The following is a 15214-nucleotide window of genomic DNA, read 5'->3' on the forward strand; positions in this document are numbered from 1 at the left end:
TCCACACAACCAGGAGGAACAGAAAAGACAGAATTCGGTTTTTGGTTTAGCAAAATTAATTGCTATATGAAGGCCAAATATTATAGTTCAAAATAAATTCTTCTCCATAAGAATATATAAATTTTGACCTACAGTATATAATATATACCATTATATTCACTTGTGATGACATTCCAGAATTGGGGAATATAAAGGTCAAATCAAGTTTATAAGTCAAAGAGATTTTACTTGGGCTTCTCTCTCCTTGCAGAAGGAATATTAAAATATAAATTGCACTTCATCTAGCAATCCCAATGTTATCATAGGATAGAAAGGACTGGGAGGTATAGTGTAACCACATCTAGAATCGTTGGCCCAAAGCTGATGTGGTTGGGAGAGCAGTCAAAGGAATTGAGTGCCTAATTATAGACTTCTTTGCAGGTGCCAGAGTCCTGGTAATGACAGGGCAACCTGGTATGTCCAAGCAGAAAGTCAAACTTGAGAGACCAGGCAGGCACAAGATAAGGGTATATGAAAATAAATGGGATGGCTTCACAGTAGGCAAAACAAATTTTCCCAACATTTGAGGATCTATCCTGCGCACAGGCATAGCTTTGCACAGGACCATAATCTCTGTTGGTACCATTGCAATAGATTTCATATATGATATACGTTAGAAGGCTATCTTTATTAGAAAAAAACCTTTGATATGCCAACACTTATCTAATTTAAATCTTTTTTTAATCATTATAGGTTCAATTATATTTTCAATTTACTAAAAACAAAGATAAATTATTTAAAATACATATTTATTGTTGTTGCTTTTCTTTGAAAAATGACTTCATTTGGGGGTTTCTGCCAAAGCCTTTGACTTCCTGCCCTGAAATTCTTTCCTGCACACCAGGATTAACAATCAGTAACTGAGTATCTAATGTTTACACAATGTGGTTAAATATATTGATTGTAAAGTGCTTTTAAATTTTGCAGCTGTGTAATAAAATTATGAAAATAGGAATCACAACTCAACTTTGGATTTGAGTCTCCTGAGATTTTTTTTTTTGCCTTTTTACTTATACAGTAAATGATATTATGCAATATATTATTGTATCTTAACTTTATCAGGACTTGCTTATGGTCATTCATGCTCTGGTTACCTTCCATTTGAATTACTACAATAAACTTTACATAAGGCTGTCTTTGAACCCCGCTAGGAAACTTCAACACCTTTGTTACTGAGCTGTAGAGGCTTCCAATTTCTTTGTAGGTGCAAATCTAATTGCTGGTCATCATCTTTAAAGTCCTACATAGCACAAGGTCAGGTTATCTACAGGACCACCTTTTTCTAAGGACATTTACCAGTCATATCAGGTCAGATAGGGTGGGCAAATTCCTAACCCCTTCCCCTAAATATTCTTCTTATAGAAAGCTAAGAAGAGTGCATTTTCATGACAACCCTTGCCCTATGGAATGTTCTTGCCCTCTGAACATTCATTAGACAGGCTTCCACCAGAAGTGGTATTCAGCAGGCTCTGACCAGTTCTGGAGAACTGGTAGTGGAAATTTTGAGTAGTTCGGAGAACCGATAAATACCACCTCTGACTAGCTCTGCCCCCGTATATTCTCTGCCTGCCGAGTCTCAGCTGATCAGGAAGAAATGGGGATTTTGCAGCAACCTTCCCCTGGAATTGGGAGGGAATGGATATTGTACAGTATCCTTCTCCTGTGACGCCCACCAAGCCACACCATACCCGCCATGCCACGCCCACAGAACTGGTAGTAAAAAAATTGAATTCCACCACTGGCTTCTACCCTCTTAGCCTTCCATAAAGCTTTGAAGACCTGGATCTTTCCCCAACCCTATGGTAAGATTGGAAAGCAGAGTTGGTGCCAGGGTTTGTTGTGTGTGTTGTTTTTAATGTTTTAATATTCTAATCCTTTTTGGTTTTACAGTTTTAATATGATTTTTTATGGTATTTTAACTCTTGACTGGGAGCTGCCTGGAGTTGGTGGACTATATAAATATTTTTTATAAATTATAAACTTTTTCTTAAAAGAGAAGGCTAGATAATATTCTGTTTAGTGTTCTATGAGTAGAAATCTGAAGGCAGCTTTTCTTTTGAGGTAATAATACTTAAATAAAATCTCAAGACATTGGACTTCACCAGACATTCCCCTTTATAATACTAGTCATTAAATGGAATGGACGAAAACAACAGAAGCAAGGCAAGGGCACACCTGATCAGGTCTTCTTTTAGGGCACGTCAGTCCCAGTAGCCTAGAATTATCATGCTATCAAAGTTTACAGTACAGTATTTAGAAAGATGGGCAATGCTGCGGTGCATAGATGTACATTACATGACAGTTTAGAAGCCTTCATAGTCATCTCATAGGTTACATGGTTCACTTGTTTACTTATCTATTTCATAAGATACTTTAGTCATTTATTGAGGGGTAATCCATGAGTGACAGGCAGCATATTCTCAAATTTCAATTGTCTTTTGGCTTAGGCCTGCTTAGTGACTCAGTCAATCCTGCTGAGACTTTTGAATGGGCGTGTAGTGCTTTTGATGGAACTCCAGAAGGGCGCAAAGAGATTTAAAAGGGTGTTCCATTCAGAATAGAGCTTTGAAATGACATATTCATTTGAATGAAGACTACTTAGCTAATTACAAAGGTCGCTTTGTAAAAAATGGATTGGCCTTATCTGTGTTTTTAGAAGGCAGCTGGTTCAATTGAAAAGGTTGGGGGGTTGATACATATAGGAGAAACAGACCATTTTGAAAGCTTCTCTGCTTTAGCATTAAGGAAATAGTATGGGAACGCAGATTACATTGCAGCAATAACAGCTGCATTGGAAAAGGTGGAAAAAGAAATTGGAATAGTAGGAAGAAAGAGAAAACGGATGGCATAGAGATAGATAAGCAAGAGAAAGAAGAGAGAAAAGGGGGCAGTTGAGCTTAGTTCCACCCACTGCTTGGCTCCCAATAGACTTTTCTTATGCTTTATCAGTGATTTGTTATTTCAAAAAAAGGGCCCAGTCCTGCCTTTGCATTCAGCTTTTGAGGTAAAGGACCGGTTTATATTCTGTTTCATTTTCCTCACAAGAGTTCTTTGTGGTTAAAATCTGTGCAGTGCAAGGAAATCAAATTCTATTTTTGAGGCTTTTTTTCCCAGCTTTGCATCTAACTACATAGATTTAAATAGAGCTGTATTGATGTTCACAAATTGATCCAACCAGACAGCTCAGTTGCTTAGCCTTTAAAGGACTGTCAGTGGGAGATACCACTAAGGATAGTATAAGCAAAGAGGGAGTTGTCTTTTCAAAATCTGACTTTGTTTTCATGTATATAAGTCTCTGGAATACTGTTACTTCTGGAATATCTTTTTTTAAATCAAATATTAATATACTCGTATATATTTGTTTATTTCTTGGCTCAAACCACTGTAATTTTCCAGTTCAAAGCATTTAAAAATGCTATGATAGGTTCATTAATACTACCAAGGATGTCAGTGGATGAAGGGTCAAAAAAATCATGATGGAAGTTGTACCCATGTGAAATCCCGCCTTTTTCTTATGTGTGTTGAAGCCACAATGTGCAATCCTAACTAACATTTTTATTATTTTTATACACATTCAAAACCGTAAGGACACCTCAAATTCAGTTTTTTATGAGTTTAATTAGTTGGAATTGCATAATTATAGAAATATTTATTACCTAGGATGTTTAGTAAGGAGTAGCTGTTTGGAACAACCAACCAAGGTTCAGAGCTTTTATTCAGTTTGGCTCAAGCAACATTGATGTATATGCATTGCATACATTATTTCATGCATTTCATGTTTTTGTTGTAGTAGAGCCACGTCTTCATGAATAAGTATAATATAGGAAAGCACTTCTTTTTATTTGTTTTAGATAATATTACATCTTAATATAAGAGACGTGGTGGTTCAGTGGTAAGACGCTGAGCTTGTCGATCAGAAAGATTGGCGGTTCGAATCCCTAGTGCCACATAACAAAGTGAGCTCCTGTTACTTGTCTCAGCTTCTGCCAACCTAGCAGAAAGGTTGAAAGCATGCAAACATGCAAGTAGAAAAATAGGAATCACCTTTGGTGGGAAGGTAACAGTGTTCCATGTGCCTTCGGTGTTTAGTCATGCCGGCCACATGACCATGGAGACATCTTTGGACAGCGCTGGCTCTTCGGTTTTGAAACGGAGATAAGCTCCTAGAGTCAGGAACGACTAGCAGATATGTGCGAGGGGAACATTTACCCTTACCTTTACATCTTAATATTACAGTACATTGTATATGTTCTAATGCACAGAGGATGGGCCAATGAGGAAAAAAGTGCCAATAATAGAGGTGGTCCCCAACTTCCCCAATGACTGCTCAAAGTTACAACAGCACTAAAAAAAATGACATTCAACCAGTCCTCACACTTACAACCAATGCAGCATCCTGATGGCCACATGATCAACATTCAGATGCTTTGCAATAAACATGTTCTTATAGTGGTTGCAGCATCCTGGAGACATGTAATTCATCATTTATGATCTTCCCAGCCAGCTACTGACAAAAGTCAAATGGGGAAGCTGGAGTCACTTAATAGTGTTTGATTCATTTAGTAACCATGGCAAAAAGGATCCTACAAGTGGATGTGACTCACTTAACAACCACCTTGCTTAGCAACAAAATTCTGGTCCTAATTATGGTTGTAAGTCAATTACTACCTGGATATCAGATTATATATCAATCTTCTAATGGTTAAGGCACCAGGCTGGTTACTGTGAGTCCCAGGCTCATTTTCTCTGATTCCCTTATCTTGGTACAAAGTCATCTGCTTTTCTTGCACTACCACATGCATCATGCAACCATTGAATCCACTGTCAGCTCTTCTGCCATAGACTGACCCTTTGAACAAAGCTGCTTGCCTGGTGCTTTGAAGTCAGGACTTTAAGAGTACTAGAAATAATTGTTAGCATGAATATCAGAGGCGGTATTTGGCAGATTCTGACCAGTTCTGGAGAACCAATAGCGGAAATTTTGAGTAGTTTGGAGAACCGACAAATACCAAATCATGACTGAGTCCGCCCCCATCTATTCTCTGCCTCCCAAGTCGCAGCTGATCGGGAGGAAATGGAGATTTTGCAGTAACTTTCCCCAGGAATTGATAGGTAATGGAGATTTTACAGTACCATTCCCCTGGAGTGGGGTGGGAATGTAGATTTTACAGCATCCTTCCCCTGCCATGCCCACAAGCCATGCCACGCCCACCAAGCCACACCCACAGAAACAGTAGTAAAAAAAATATTGAATACCACCAGTGATTAATATTATGAAAATAACTATAATCAATGTTATTATTGTATATATGTCAGACGATATACTAGAAGATATGTTAAGAAAGAAATGAAGAGACTTACAAGGTTTAATTGTATAATGTAATATAATTTACGGAAGAATGTTGCACAGATATCTGTGCCCCAGATGACACACTGATTAAGGAAAGATGGAATGCATGTATTTTAAAATTGAAAAATAAAAAACTTTTACAAAAAAAAGAGTACTAGAAAAAGGGGAAAAGATGTGCTTGAACCTGGCTTTGGGGGTCAAGACCCTGCACAAGATGAGGTAAGTGCTGTAGTGCTAGATTATGACTATTCCAATTTCTCTGAGCAAGTCCAGATTTATAGTAACGTCTTACTAGGAAATGCAATGTAGAGTATGTGGAAACCACACAGACCTGAAATAAAAGAAACACAGTAGCATAATGCAATAAAACAGAAGATAAAGAGTGAGAGAGAAGTCTTGTTACACTATTAGCCGTTATCCCGCTGTAAAGCAATATATATCATATTGTCTGAACTGTACCCACTCAGCTCATCTAATTAAGACTCAAAGTGTGATTTATGCTGGTGTTCCTCTGTATTCGTACAAGATAGCTCTTTCCAGTTTCTCAATAGTCTGCATAGACAAATGAATTTTTATTTTAACGCACTGGATTTTTGGTTTAGTAATGTTTTTACTGCCTTCTGGGATGTGTGTACATGTGAGGAGTGACAGCAAGCAAGAGGAGAGAGGCATGACGTATCATCTAAGTATTTAATTGGAAAAAAAATTCAAGTTCCAGAATTTTTAAATAACATGTGAGTGAAAAGTAAATACATTTTTTTAAAAATTATACTGATCCATGTTTGAAAAAAATGAATGAAGGGGAATAAAAGCAGCTTGAAGAAAGACTTCAAGAAACAAAAAAGCACCATAAAGAAATAATTTTATTGTACTTTTTTCACACAATCAGAAGCCCTTATTGTCTCAACTCTCCTACTTGATGAAGAGAGATCTCTGAGTATACAATAAGGGCTTCAAAATTAATAAACTCTGCCTAGATGGGTACATGCTGGTCTAATATTATTTAAAATAAAGGTTCCCCTCGCACATATGTGTTAATTGTTCCCAACTCTAAGGAGCGGTGTTCATCTCCATTTCAAAGCCGAAGAGCCAGCATTATCCGAAGATGTCTCAGTCATGTGGCTGACATGACTAAACACCAAAGGCGCACAGAACGCTGTTACCTTCCCACCAAAAATGGTTCCTATTTTTCTACTTGCATTTTTACATGCTTTCAAACTGCTAGGTTGCCAGAAGCTGCAACAAGTAACGGGAGCTCACTCCATTATGCGGCGATAGGGATTCGAACTGCCAAATTGCCAACCTTTCTGATCGACAAGCTCAGTGTCTTAGCCACTGAGCCACCGTGTCCCTCTAAACATATACTAGCCATATACTAGATTAGACCAATTTAGCAGACCTACTTTTGGGTTCTTTAATCATTTTTCCTAAAGATCAGCTTTACACATCCGTTTCATGTTTAATTGGGCATTTTCAAAGGGAAAAAAGAATTTCTGAACAGTTAACATCATTTCTGTTTGTGATCAGGATTGTTTCCACAAACTCTCAACCTTTAAATGATTACCGGTATACTTCAAAACAACAGATAAATAGTAAAGCATTCTTTGGCAAGCATTCTTCTTCAGCTTGTATAATATATAGTTTTTTTCACAATGCTTCAGAAATGTTCTGTTAAAGATTGTAATAAATTGCTTCTCCTCCCCTCCACAAAAAAAGGGGCACTCCATATAAAGTAGTTAGTAGTAGATCCTGCAATGTTACTGATATCAAAAATGAGACCGAGGGGACCTTATTCAAATGCATAAGAAACACTATAATTAGTCAATAGGTACTAGGACTTAAAAATGAAATAAAGCCACACTCAGCAATATGCCTTAAAACAAAATGTAGGGAATGATTCAGCTGCTGGTTTGAAGAAATCCTGTTCCTTCCATCCTTTCACAGTCTTTTCTTGCTCATGTAGTAGTAAGCAGGACTTTTTTTCTGTCTTGCGCTAGTGTTGCAAATCAATTATCAACAGTTGATTCATCCTTATCATGTTTCCCTAATAACATTTGTGGGCTGAAGTAAAGTAGAACTCAGGGTGAAATGAAAATGATGGCGTCTCATTCATTACCTGATACTTTATAATATCTACACTAAAAAGAAAGAATGCTTAGAGACCAGGTGTATTTTAATTGGGTTCTCCTAGTCCAGTGATGTCTAACATTTTTGGTGCCGAGTGCCCAAAGCACACGCATGCACACAACCCCAAAATACAATGTGAGTGCCTCCCGCGCATGTACATGCCTCTGTGCATGCACTCCATCCCTTTCACCCATTTTTGGCTTCCAGGTTGGTGCAGGAGGCCTTCCAGGCCTAAAACAGGGTGCAGGGGAGGCACACACACACAAACAAACCCCCAAAATGTAATGCGAGTGTTCCCCACACATGCACCCCACCCCCGTGCATACCTGGCAGAAACCTGAAGACCAGCTGGCCGGTGGAGGTGTACGTGCATGCGTGGTGGAGCTGGGCTTGGGCAATGGCTGATGTGCCCACAGAGGGGACTCTGTGTGCCACCTGTGGCACACGTGCCATAGGTTTGCCATCACGGTCGTAGTCTATAGACTTTATTAAGCATTTTCATTTCACCGACACTTCTACTGATTGTTTTATGTGATGAATTTATTTTCACAGTTCAGGACTACATGTTATTTTTTAATTAAAAGCTTACTGGATTGTAAAAGGCAATGTACTAAAAGATTTCTCTTTGAAATCATTTTGCTTTCCCACATTGACTTATCTGTGAACAAATCCCACTGAAGTCACTAAAGCTTAAATTGTATTCAGATATAAATAACTGCTGTATACAATACAGTTGTAAAGTGTAATTGTAATGATGTAGATCTCATTGAGCTCAGTTTTTTGTAACATGCTGGCTGGGTAATTCTTGGAGTCTACACATCTTAAAGTTGATAAATTTGAAAAAAAAACACTTATTGAAATCCAAGCTTATGTCATATATATTAGGTGAGGGACATCTGATACTTTTAAGTGATGTATATCAAAAGTAAAAAGCTGGTTGGGGAAAAGTAGCAAAAGGAAATTAACTATTGAGTATGGATAGGGAACCTGGCATACTCAAAGTTGTAGTTTAGGAACTGATTACATCTTCCAGAATCCTTCACCATTGGCCACACCAATTATAACTTCTCCATATTAGCAACATTTGGGAGGGCATGATGCAAGCCAGTAAAATTTGTGAATTGAAAGATTTACCAACTTGTCCCTTATTTATTAGAATGTTTAAACATAGGTCTACCATTAAGAGCTTTATCATTATAAAGTGTCATTTCAGGTCCAATGCAGATTACTTCCATGTTCAGCAGTTAGATACTGAGTTGTCGGCTGGAAAGCTGACAGCCAAGGTTCAAAACTCAAACACTACACACCAGGGTGAGTTCATGTACTTTGGACCAGCTCCTGCCCACCTAGTAGTTTGAAAACATGCAAATGTGAATAGATTAATAACTACCACTTTGGTGCAAAGATAACAGTGTTCTGTGCACCTTTGGCATATAGTCATGCTGGCCATAGGACCACGGAAAATGTCTTCAGTCAATGGCTCCCTCAGCCAAGAGATAGAGATGAGCACCACACCCTAGAGTCGGACACAACTGGAAGAGAAACCTTTACCTTTGCAAATAAGCAAAAATATGCAATTATATTCAGGTGTATGGTAACGACAAGTATTGTTACTCAAAAAAGACAGGAAGAATACACCAGATTATCTTAGCTGAGCATCCTGCAGCATCTACCACTTTACAAGTGTATAGTTTAGTCCATGGGTGTTAAACTCAAGGTCCACAGTCCGGATCCGGCCTGAGGGATGCTTAAATCTGGCCCACGGGGCTGATCTGGAAAATAGTGAAGGACCGGCTCGCGGTACCTCTGCCAGCGAAAACGGGGCTCCATTTACACTGGCAGAGGGTTGCAGGAGGACATCGCAGCTGAAAACGGATCTCAGGAGCCCATCTTTGCTGGTAGGGCACTCAGGCCACCATAAGTGCCCCTGAGTAATGTAGAGCTGGCCACACCCCCTGGCCACACTCTCCTGGTCCCCCCCCCAAGGTCAAACACAACCCTGATGCGGCTCTCAATGAAATCAAGTTTGACACTGCTGGTTTGGTCTAAAGAGAGATTTCTTTTGTGCCTATAATGATAAGAAGTAGAAAAATGTAAATGGCACTCAACAGTACAAACAGGTGACTCTTTAGAGACTGCAGTCACAGTTCGTTATTATATTTTATGGTTATAATGGTAGAAGAATCAAAGTCATATGCAAAGAGCCTATTATATAATAATGATGCAGGAATGTCAGCCAACAACTCTCTGTCAGGCTATTAACACAGAAAATAGGGAGGGAGGGAGTTCCACTAGGACTCCGAGGACCCTCTCACAGTTACTGTTTTTGAGCCAGGTTTCATCTAATCTGTACGTTTTTCCTGCATAGGTGTAAAACTTTGTTTTTCTCCACATTAAATATAATGTTGTTGGATACGCCCCATTGTTCAAGTCGGTTAAGATCTTTTTGGATCCTGAGCTTGTCTTCTGGAGTGTTGGCTATTCCTGGCAGCTCAGTGTCATCTGTAATTAGTCATAGAATATTTAGATTTATAGGGGAGGGGAGACAATAAGAGATGTTTCTGAAATAAAGTATTTTGAAATTATTAGAGATATGGGACTCTGGCACAGAATTCAACAAAGAATCCTTGGAGCAAAGGCAAGGATATAAGTATTGATAGAAAGGCTTTTTTTAAGGAAAAAAGGGGAGAAGAGAGAAAGAGGTGCATTATTATAACTGCTATCTTTCCAAGGGCAGCTGCTGTCATGAATACCAGGATTGTGTAGTAGAGACATCTTCTGGTTAAAATGGGAAAAACTTCATTGAAAATAATTCATGAGAATTCTACTAAGAATTTTTATGCGAGATCATTTTTGTATGGTAACAAATAATACTGGAAGAAGATTCCATTATTTTCAAAAAGTGCAACATGAAAATGGCAATGCTGGTTCTAAATATATTGGTTTTCTATGTGTAATTGAGTTGTTTTCATATATTATGTATTCCAGACTTAAACCACATGGCATATTTGCTAACAAGAACTTCATGGCACGCAACAAGATTTTTCCCACAACTGTTCTAGAGCATTTTAGATGTCTCATAACCAATAGTTTTAGAAACTAATTATTCATGATTTTGTAAAGGTTTACCACTGCAAATATACAGATATTCAATCTATTCAATCCTACCTTTGAATGAATCATATTGTCTTCTGTAGTATTGCCAGGCAACTAAGGGATCAGCCAAGGATAAATCTGAAAAATAATAATAGTTTAAAGTCATCATATATTCAATATGTCATTGAACAAGAAAACCTGCTGACAGATAATGATAGCTATTGTTATGGGAGAAGTTCCACTTTTGTGTCCATGTTTGATTTTGTCAAACTTACAATAGTTAGAGATTTTTAAAAGAACTTTGGTTGATGATGCCTTAAACTACCTTGGAAATGTAAAACTAGAAGCATGCAAATTTTCTGATTCAAGGGTAAAAATAAGGCCCAATTAATAATACTTGAAAGCCAGTGTTGTTAATGGACAGAATGCAGTAAGTTTTTAATTTTTAACATATTTTCAAAAATAAATGTTGATGCAGATGTTTGACCAAACAATAATTATTTTACAGAATATGGCTATTTTGCACCATACTCAATACGTTACTTAGAATAATTTTTCCTAAATTTTCATAAAACCGTGTGAGAGAGAGAGAGAGAGAGAGAGAGAGAGAGGGAGGGAGGGAGGGAGGGAGAGAGAGAGAGAGAGAGAGAGAGAGAGAGAGTGAGTGTGTGTTTCATTCTATTAATTCACAATATCTTCTCAGATCTGCAAAAGTTCCGTACTTACTGAACTGTGATGAAGGTTAGATGACCTTGAAGTTTTTATCTGGTAATTAATCTGTTTTAAAGGGTTCTATAAGATTTGTCTCTTTACACATTCATTGATTAGAAGTATATTCCCATTTTGTAGATGAGATCAAAGTAGCATACATAGCTTGCCCTCTCCTTCATTGGGCTGAGAGACACTGGCAGCTTCCTAGAAGATACGCCGTTAATGTGGATGGGATAGCCTTGCCTGAAAGAAAGAAATAATAGTTTAATTTAGCACAATTTTATCAAAAGTTAAGGTAAAAAAATGCAAAAGACCTGTTAACATTCTGTTTTTATATTATTAAGTAACATAATGTTGATATATATATATATATATATATATATATATATATATATCAACATTATGTTACTTAATAATATAAAATGTTATATATATAACATCTGTGCCTATTTTCTTATTTTATCTGGAGAAAATTCATTCATAACTCTCATCTTCTTACTTTTAAACAAGTATGCTGATGTAGTTTTTTTTTAAAGTTATTAAAAACATAACTTCATAAAATCATACAGAGTAATTGCTAAATTGTAAGTATCACTAAATACTAACATTAAGTCCATGGGGAATATTCAGCACTACAATTGTGGACAGCTCAATCAAACATCTGTATGTTTTTCTTTTTAGCATTAATATTGAACTTTGTATCTTACATTTTGTCATTACTTTTAATCTTAAATTTAAAAAAATTAAAATTAAGCATGCGGCCTACAACATTTGATGGCACTAAAATAATAATTATTTTGTTATTTTTTGGTTTGTGGCAATGTTTTATTTAAAAAGGTCATATCTTTTAATATACCTATTGAAATTATTTTATTTTATTTTTTTAGCCAAATACACAAAATAAATTCCCAGGCTTTCCCAAAACTGGCTTTCTACTTGCTTTTGAAAGATGAAGCTTTAGTTAGAATGTTTGTAATTAAAAATTTGTCCAGTATGTATTTAACAGGAACAAATTCCATTTGCTTTTTTTGTTTTGTTTTGTTTTGTTTTGTTACATCAAACATTTACTGGGCACTAAATTTAGGATAATAATGGGGAAAAATATCTTATCTGGCTAAGAACTGGGAGTTATGGTCTAAGGTACTATTCTTGGAAAGCAGCTGATTGGAAAAAAAGCTGAACTGTATAATCTAATTAAGCTTTTGAAATAATCTGAGTTGTATTAATGGATCTTATTCCCAAATATGTAGACCTTTGGAATTATTTAGGATAGCATTGTCACATAAGTTAGGTTTTCAGTGGATCTATTATTGTGGACCAGCACTTCAGATGAATTAGTTAGGGGTATTGGCACTAGAGGAGCATATCTAATTGCAGTGAGTCAAGAACAACGACCTGTAATTCCCTGTAGAGATTCTCAGTCATCTAGGTCATGGTTGCCCCAAAGGTGCTTTTTCAGGAGGCAATGGGACTTTCTTATATTTTTTTTCTTTTGAAGACATTTCTCTTCTCATCCAAGAAGCTTTTTCAGCTGTGACATGTCTGCACTATCCTGTCAGAGCTAAAGAAGCTTCTTGGATGAGAAGCGAAACGTCTTTAAAAGAAAAAATAAGGAAGTCCAGTTGCCTTCTGAAACAGCAACTTTGGGATGGCCTGTAATTCTGTGCTATTTCTTTGGTTGAAATATAAGCATTCTTTATGATTTGTTAACCACAGTTTTCTTATTTATCTTTCTTTTTAACAGATTTTGGCCATTGTATCCATATTGTTCATTGTACTATCCACCATTGCTTTGTCACTCAACACTCTACCTGAGCTTCAAGTAATTGATGAATTTGGACAACTAAATGACAATCCTCAGCTAGCACATGTTGAAGCAGTGTGTATAGCATGGTTCACTATGGAGTACCTTTTGCGTTTTCTGTCATCTCCAAACAAGTGGAAATTCTTCAAAGGTCCATTAAACGTGATTGATTTGCTAGCCATTTTGCCCTATTACGTCACCATTTTCCTCACAGAGTCTAACAAAAGTGTGCTGCAGTTTCAAAATGTCCGCCGTGTAGTTCAAATATTCCGTATCATGAGGATACTGCGGATCCTTAAACTTGCTAGACATTCAACTGGACTTCAATCTTTAGGATTTACTTTACGAAGGAGTTACAATGAATTGGGTTTGTTGATACTATTTTTAGCTATGGGAATTATGATATTTTCCAGTCTAGTGTTTTTTGCTGAAAAAGATGAAGATGCTACAAAGTTTACAAGTATTCCTGCATCGTTCTGGTGGGCTACCATCACTATGACCACAGTAGGTTATGGTGACATTTATCCCAAAACTTTATTAGGTAAAATAGTTGGTGGATTGTGTTGCATTGCTGGAGTGCTGGTAATAGCCCTACCCATTCCCATCATAGTAAACAATTTTTCAGAGTTCTACAAGGAGCAAAAGCGGCAGGAGAAAGCCATTAAAAGAAGGGAGGCACTTGAGCGAGCAAAGAGAAATGGAAGTATTATCTCAATGAATTTAAAAGATGCCTTTGCTCGCAGTATGGAACTGATTGATGTAGCTGTTGATACTGATAAAACTGAGGAAGCAGCGAATTCAAAGGAAACTCCCGATGACAACCACTTATCTCCAAGTCATTGGAAATGGGCCAGAAGGACAATGTCTGAGACAAGTTCTAATAAATCTCTGGAGAACAAATACCAGGAAGTGAGCCAGCAAGATTCACATGAACAGCTAAACAATACAGCAGCAACCTCCAGTCCTCAACACTTGAGTGCTCAGAAACTTGAAATATTATATAATGAAATTACTAAAACTCAGTCTCAGCCTAATCTGAATTCCACCTACCAAGGCCCTTCAGTGAAACCTCCCCTCTATGAGGAGGAGATAGAAATGGAAGAGGTTACTCGACAAGGAAACACATCTATAACAGGACCCAAAGAAGTAATCCCTGATATGAGAAGTACTTCTAGCATTGACAGCTTTGCCAGCTGCGCCACTGATTTCACAGAGACAGAACGCTCACCTCTTCCTCCATATTCCAGTTCTCATTTGCAACTAAGATTTCCCATTGAGTTTGCCCACTTAGAAGACCAAACAGCAAAAGATTCCCAGCTTTTACCATTTATGAAAGATAAAATGTTTGCTCCCAGGGATACCTGCTTTGATTACTCCTCAGTCAATACAATGATGAGCTCTGAGAGCTGTCCTCATCCTCTCCTTCATGGTCACTTTCACTTTGACAATGCCATGGAAAGTCCCAAAAGTTCTTTCAGAGGAAGCAACCCTTTAAAATCAAGGTCTCTTAAAGTTAATTTTAAAGAAAACAGAGGTGGTGCTCCACAAACCCCACCAAGCACCACAAGACCATTGCCAGTGTTGGCAACAGGAGACTTCCTACAATATACCCCTCAGCATATCAGCACTATCCTCTTAGAAGAGAATTCACCGGAGGGGGAAAGGGCCCTGCTGGGTGTGGATTCTTCTGGAGCTTCTAAGCAAGCATGCCGTTTGTTCCCCAAGCAGAAACGTTTTTCTTTCCCTTCCAAAGAGAGAAGTTTCACTGAAATAGACACTGGTGAGGAAGATGACTTCAGGCAGTTGGATATCAAGGCAAACTGCTTTGGGGATAAACTTAAGGATGGGAACTATGTAACAGAAGACTCTGAAGTCAGTTCTTCTTCACCCAAACATTTGGGTCATAACTGCACTCAAGACATTTATCATGTTGGAAGGGAAATAACAGGGGACAATAATCAAGAAGGTCACAAAATGGAAAACCATTTGTTTTCCCCAGAAATCCATACAAATCCTAGTGATCCTGGTTACTGTCCCAACAGAGAAACCAGCATGTGACTAATTAGGACAGCAATAATGACAAAACT

At 37.6% G+C, this 15214-nt stretch overlaps 1 protein-coding gene and 1 long non-coding RNA gene across 2 annotated transcripts in view; one reads left to right on the forward strand and one right to left on the reverse strand.

The window, feature by feature from the left end:
- KCNB2 (potassium voltage-gated channel subfamily B member 2) overlaps window positions 1-15188 on the forward strand; it is a 137334-nt gene extending 122146 nt beyond the window's left edge. The window contains exon 2 of the mRNA XM_032222200.1: window positions 13068-15188. Coding sequence (XP_032078091.1) covers window positions 13068-15185 — 2118 coding nt within the window. The 3' untranslated portion in view covers window positions 15186-15188. The remainder of the gene's footprint in view (window positions 1-13067) is intronic.
- Window positions 5509-11634, reverse strand: LOC116511941. The gene is made up of 3 exons (XR_004255801.1): window positions 11339-11634; window positions 10685-10750; window positions 5509-5720 (listed from the first exon to the last, which is right to left on the reverse strand). It is a non-coding gene; the product is annotated as an uncharacterized LOC116511941 (long non-coding RNA).
- Window positions 15189-15214: the final 26 nt, after the last annotated feature.

This window comes from Thamnophis elegans, chromosome 8, assembly GCF_009769535.1.
Source record: "Thamnophis elegans isolate rThaEle1 chromosome 8, rThaEle1.pri, whole genome shotgun sequence".
NCBI lineage: Eukaryota > Metazoa > Chordata > Lepidosauria > Squamata > Colubridae > Thamnophis > Thamnophis elegans.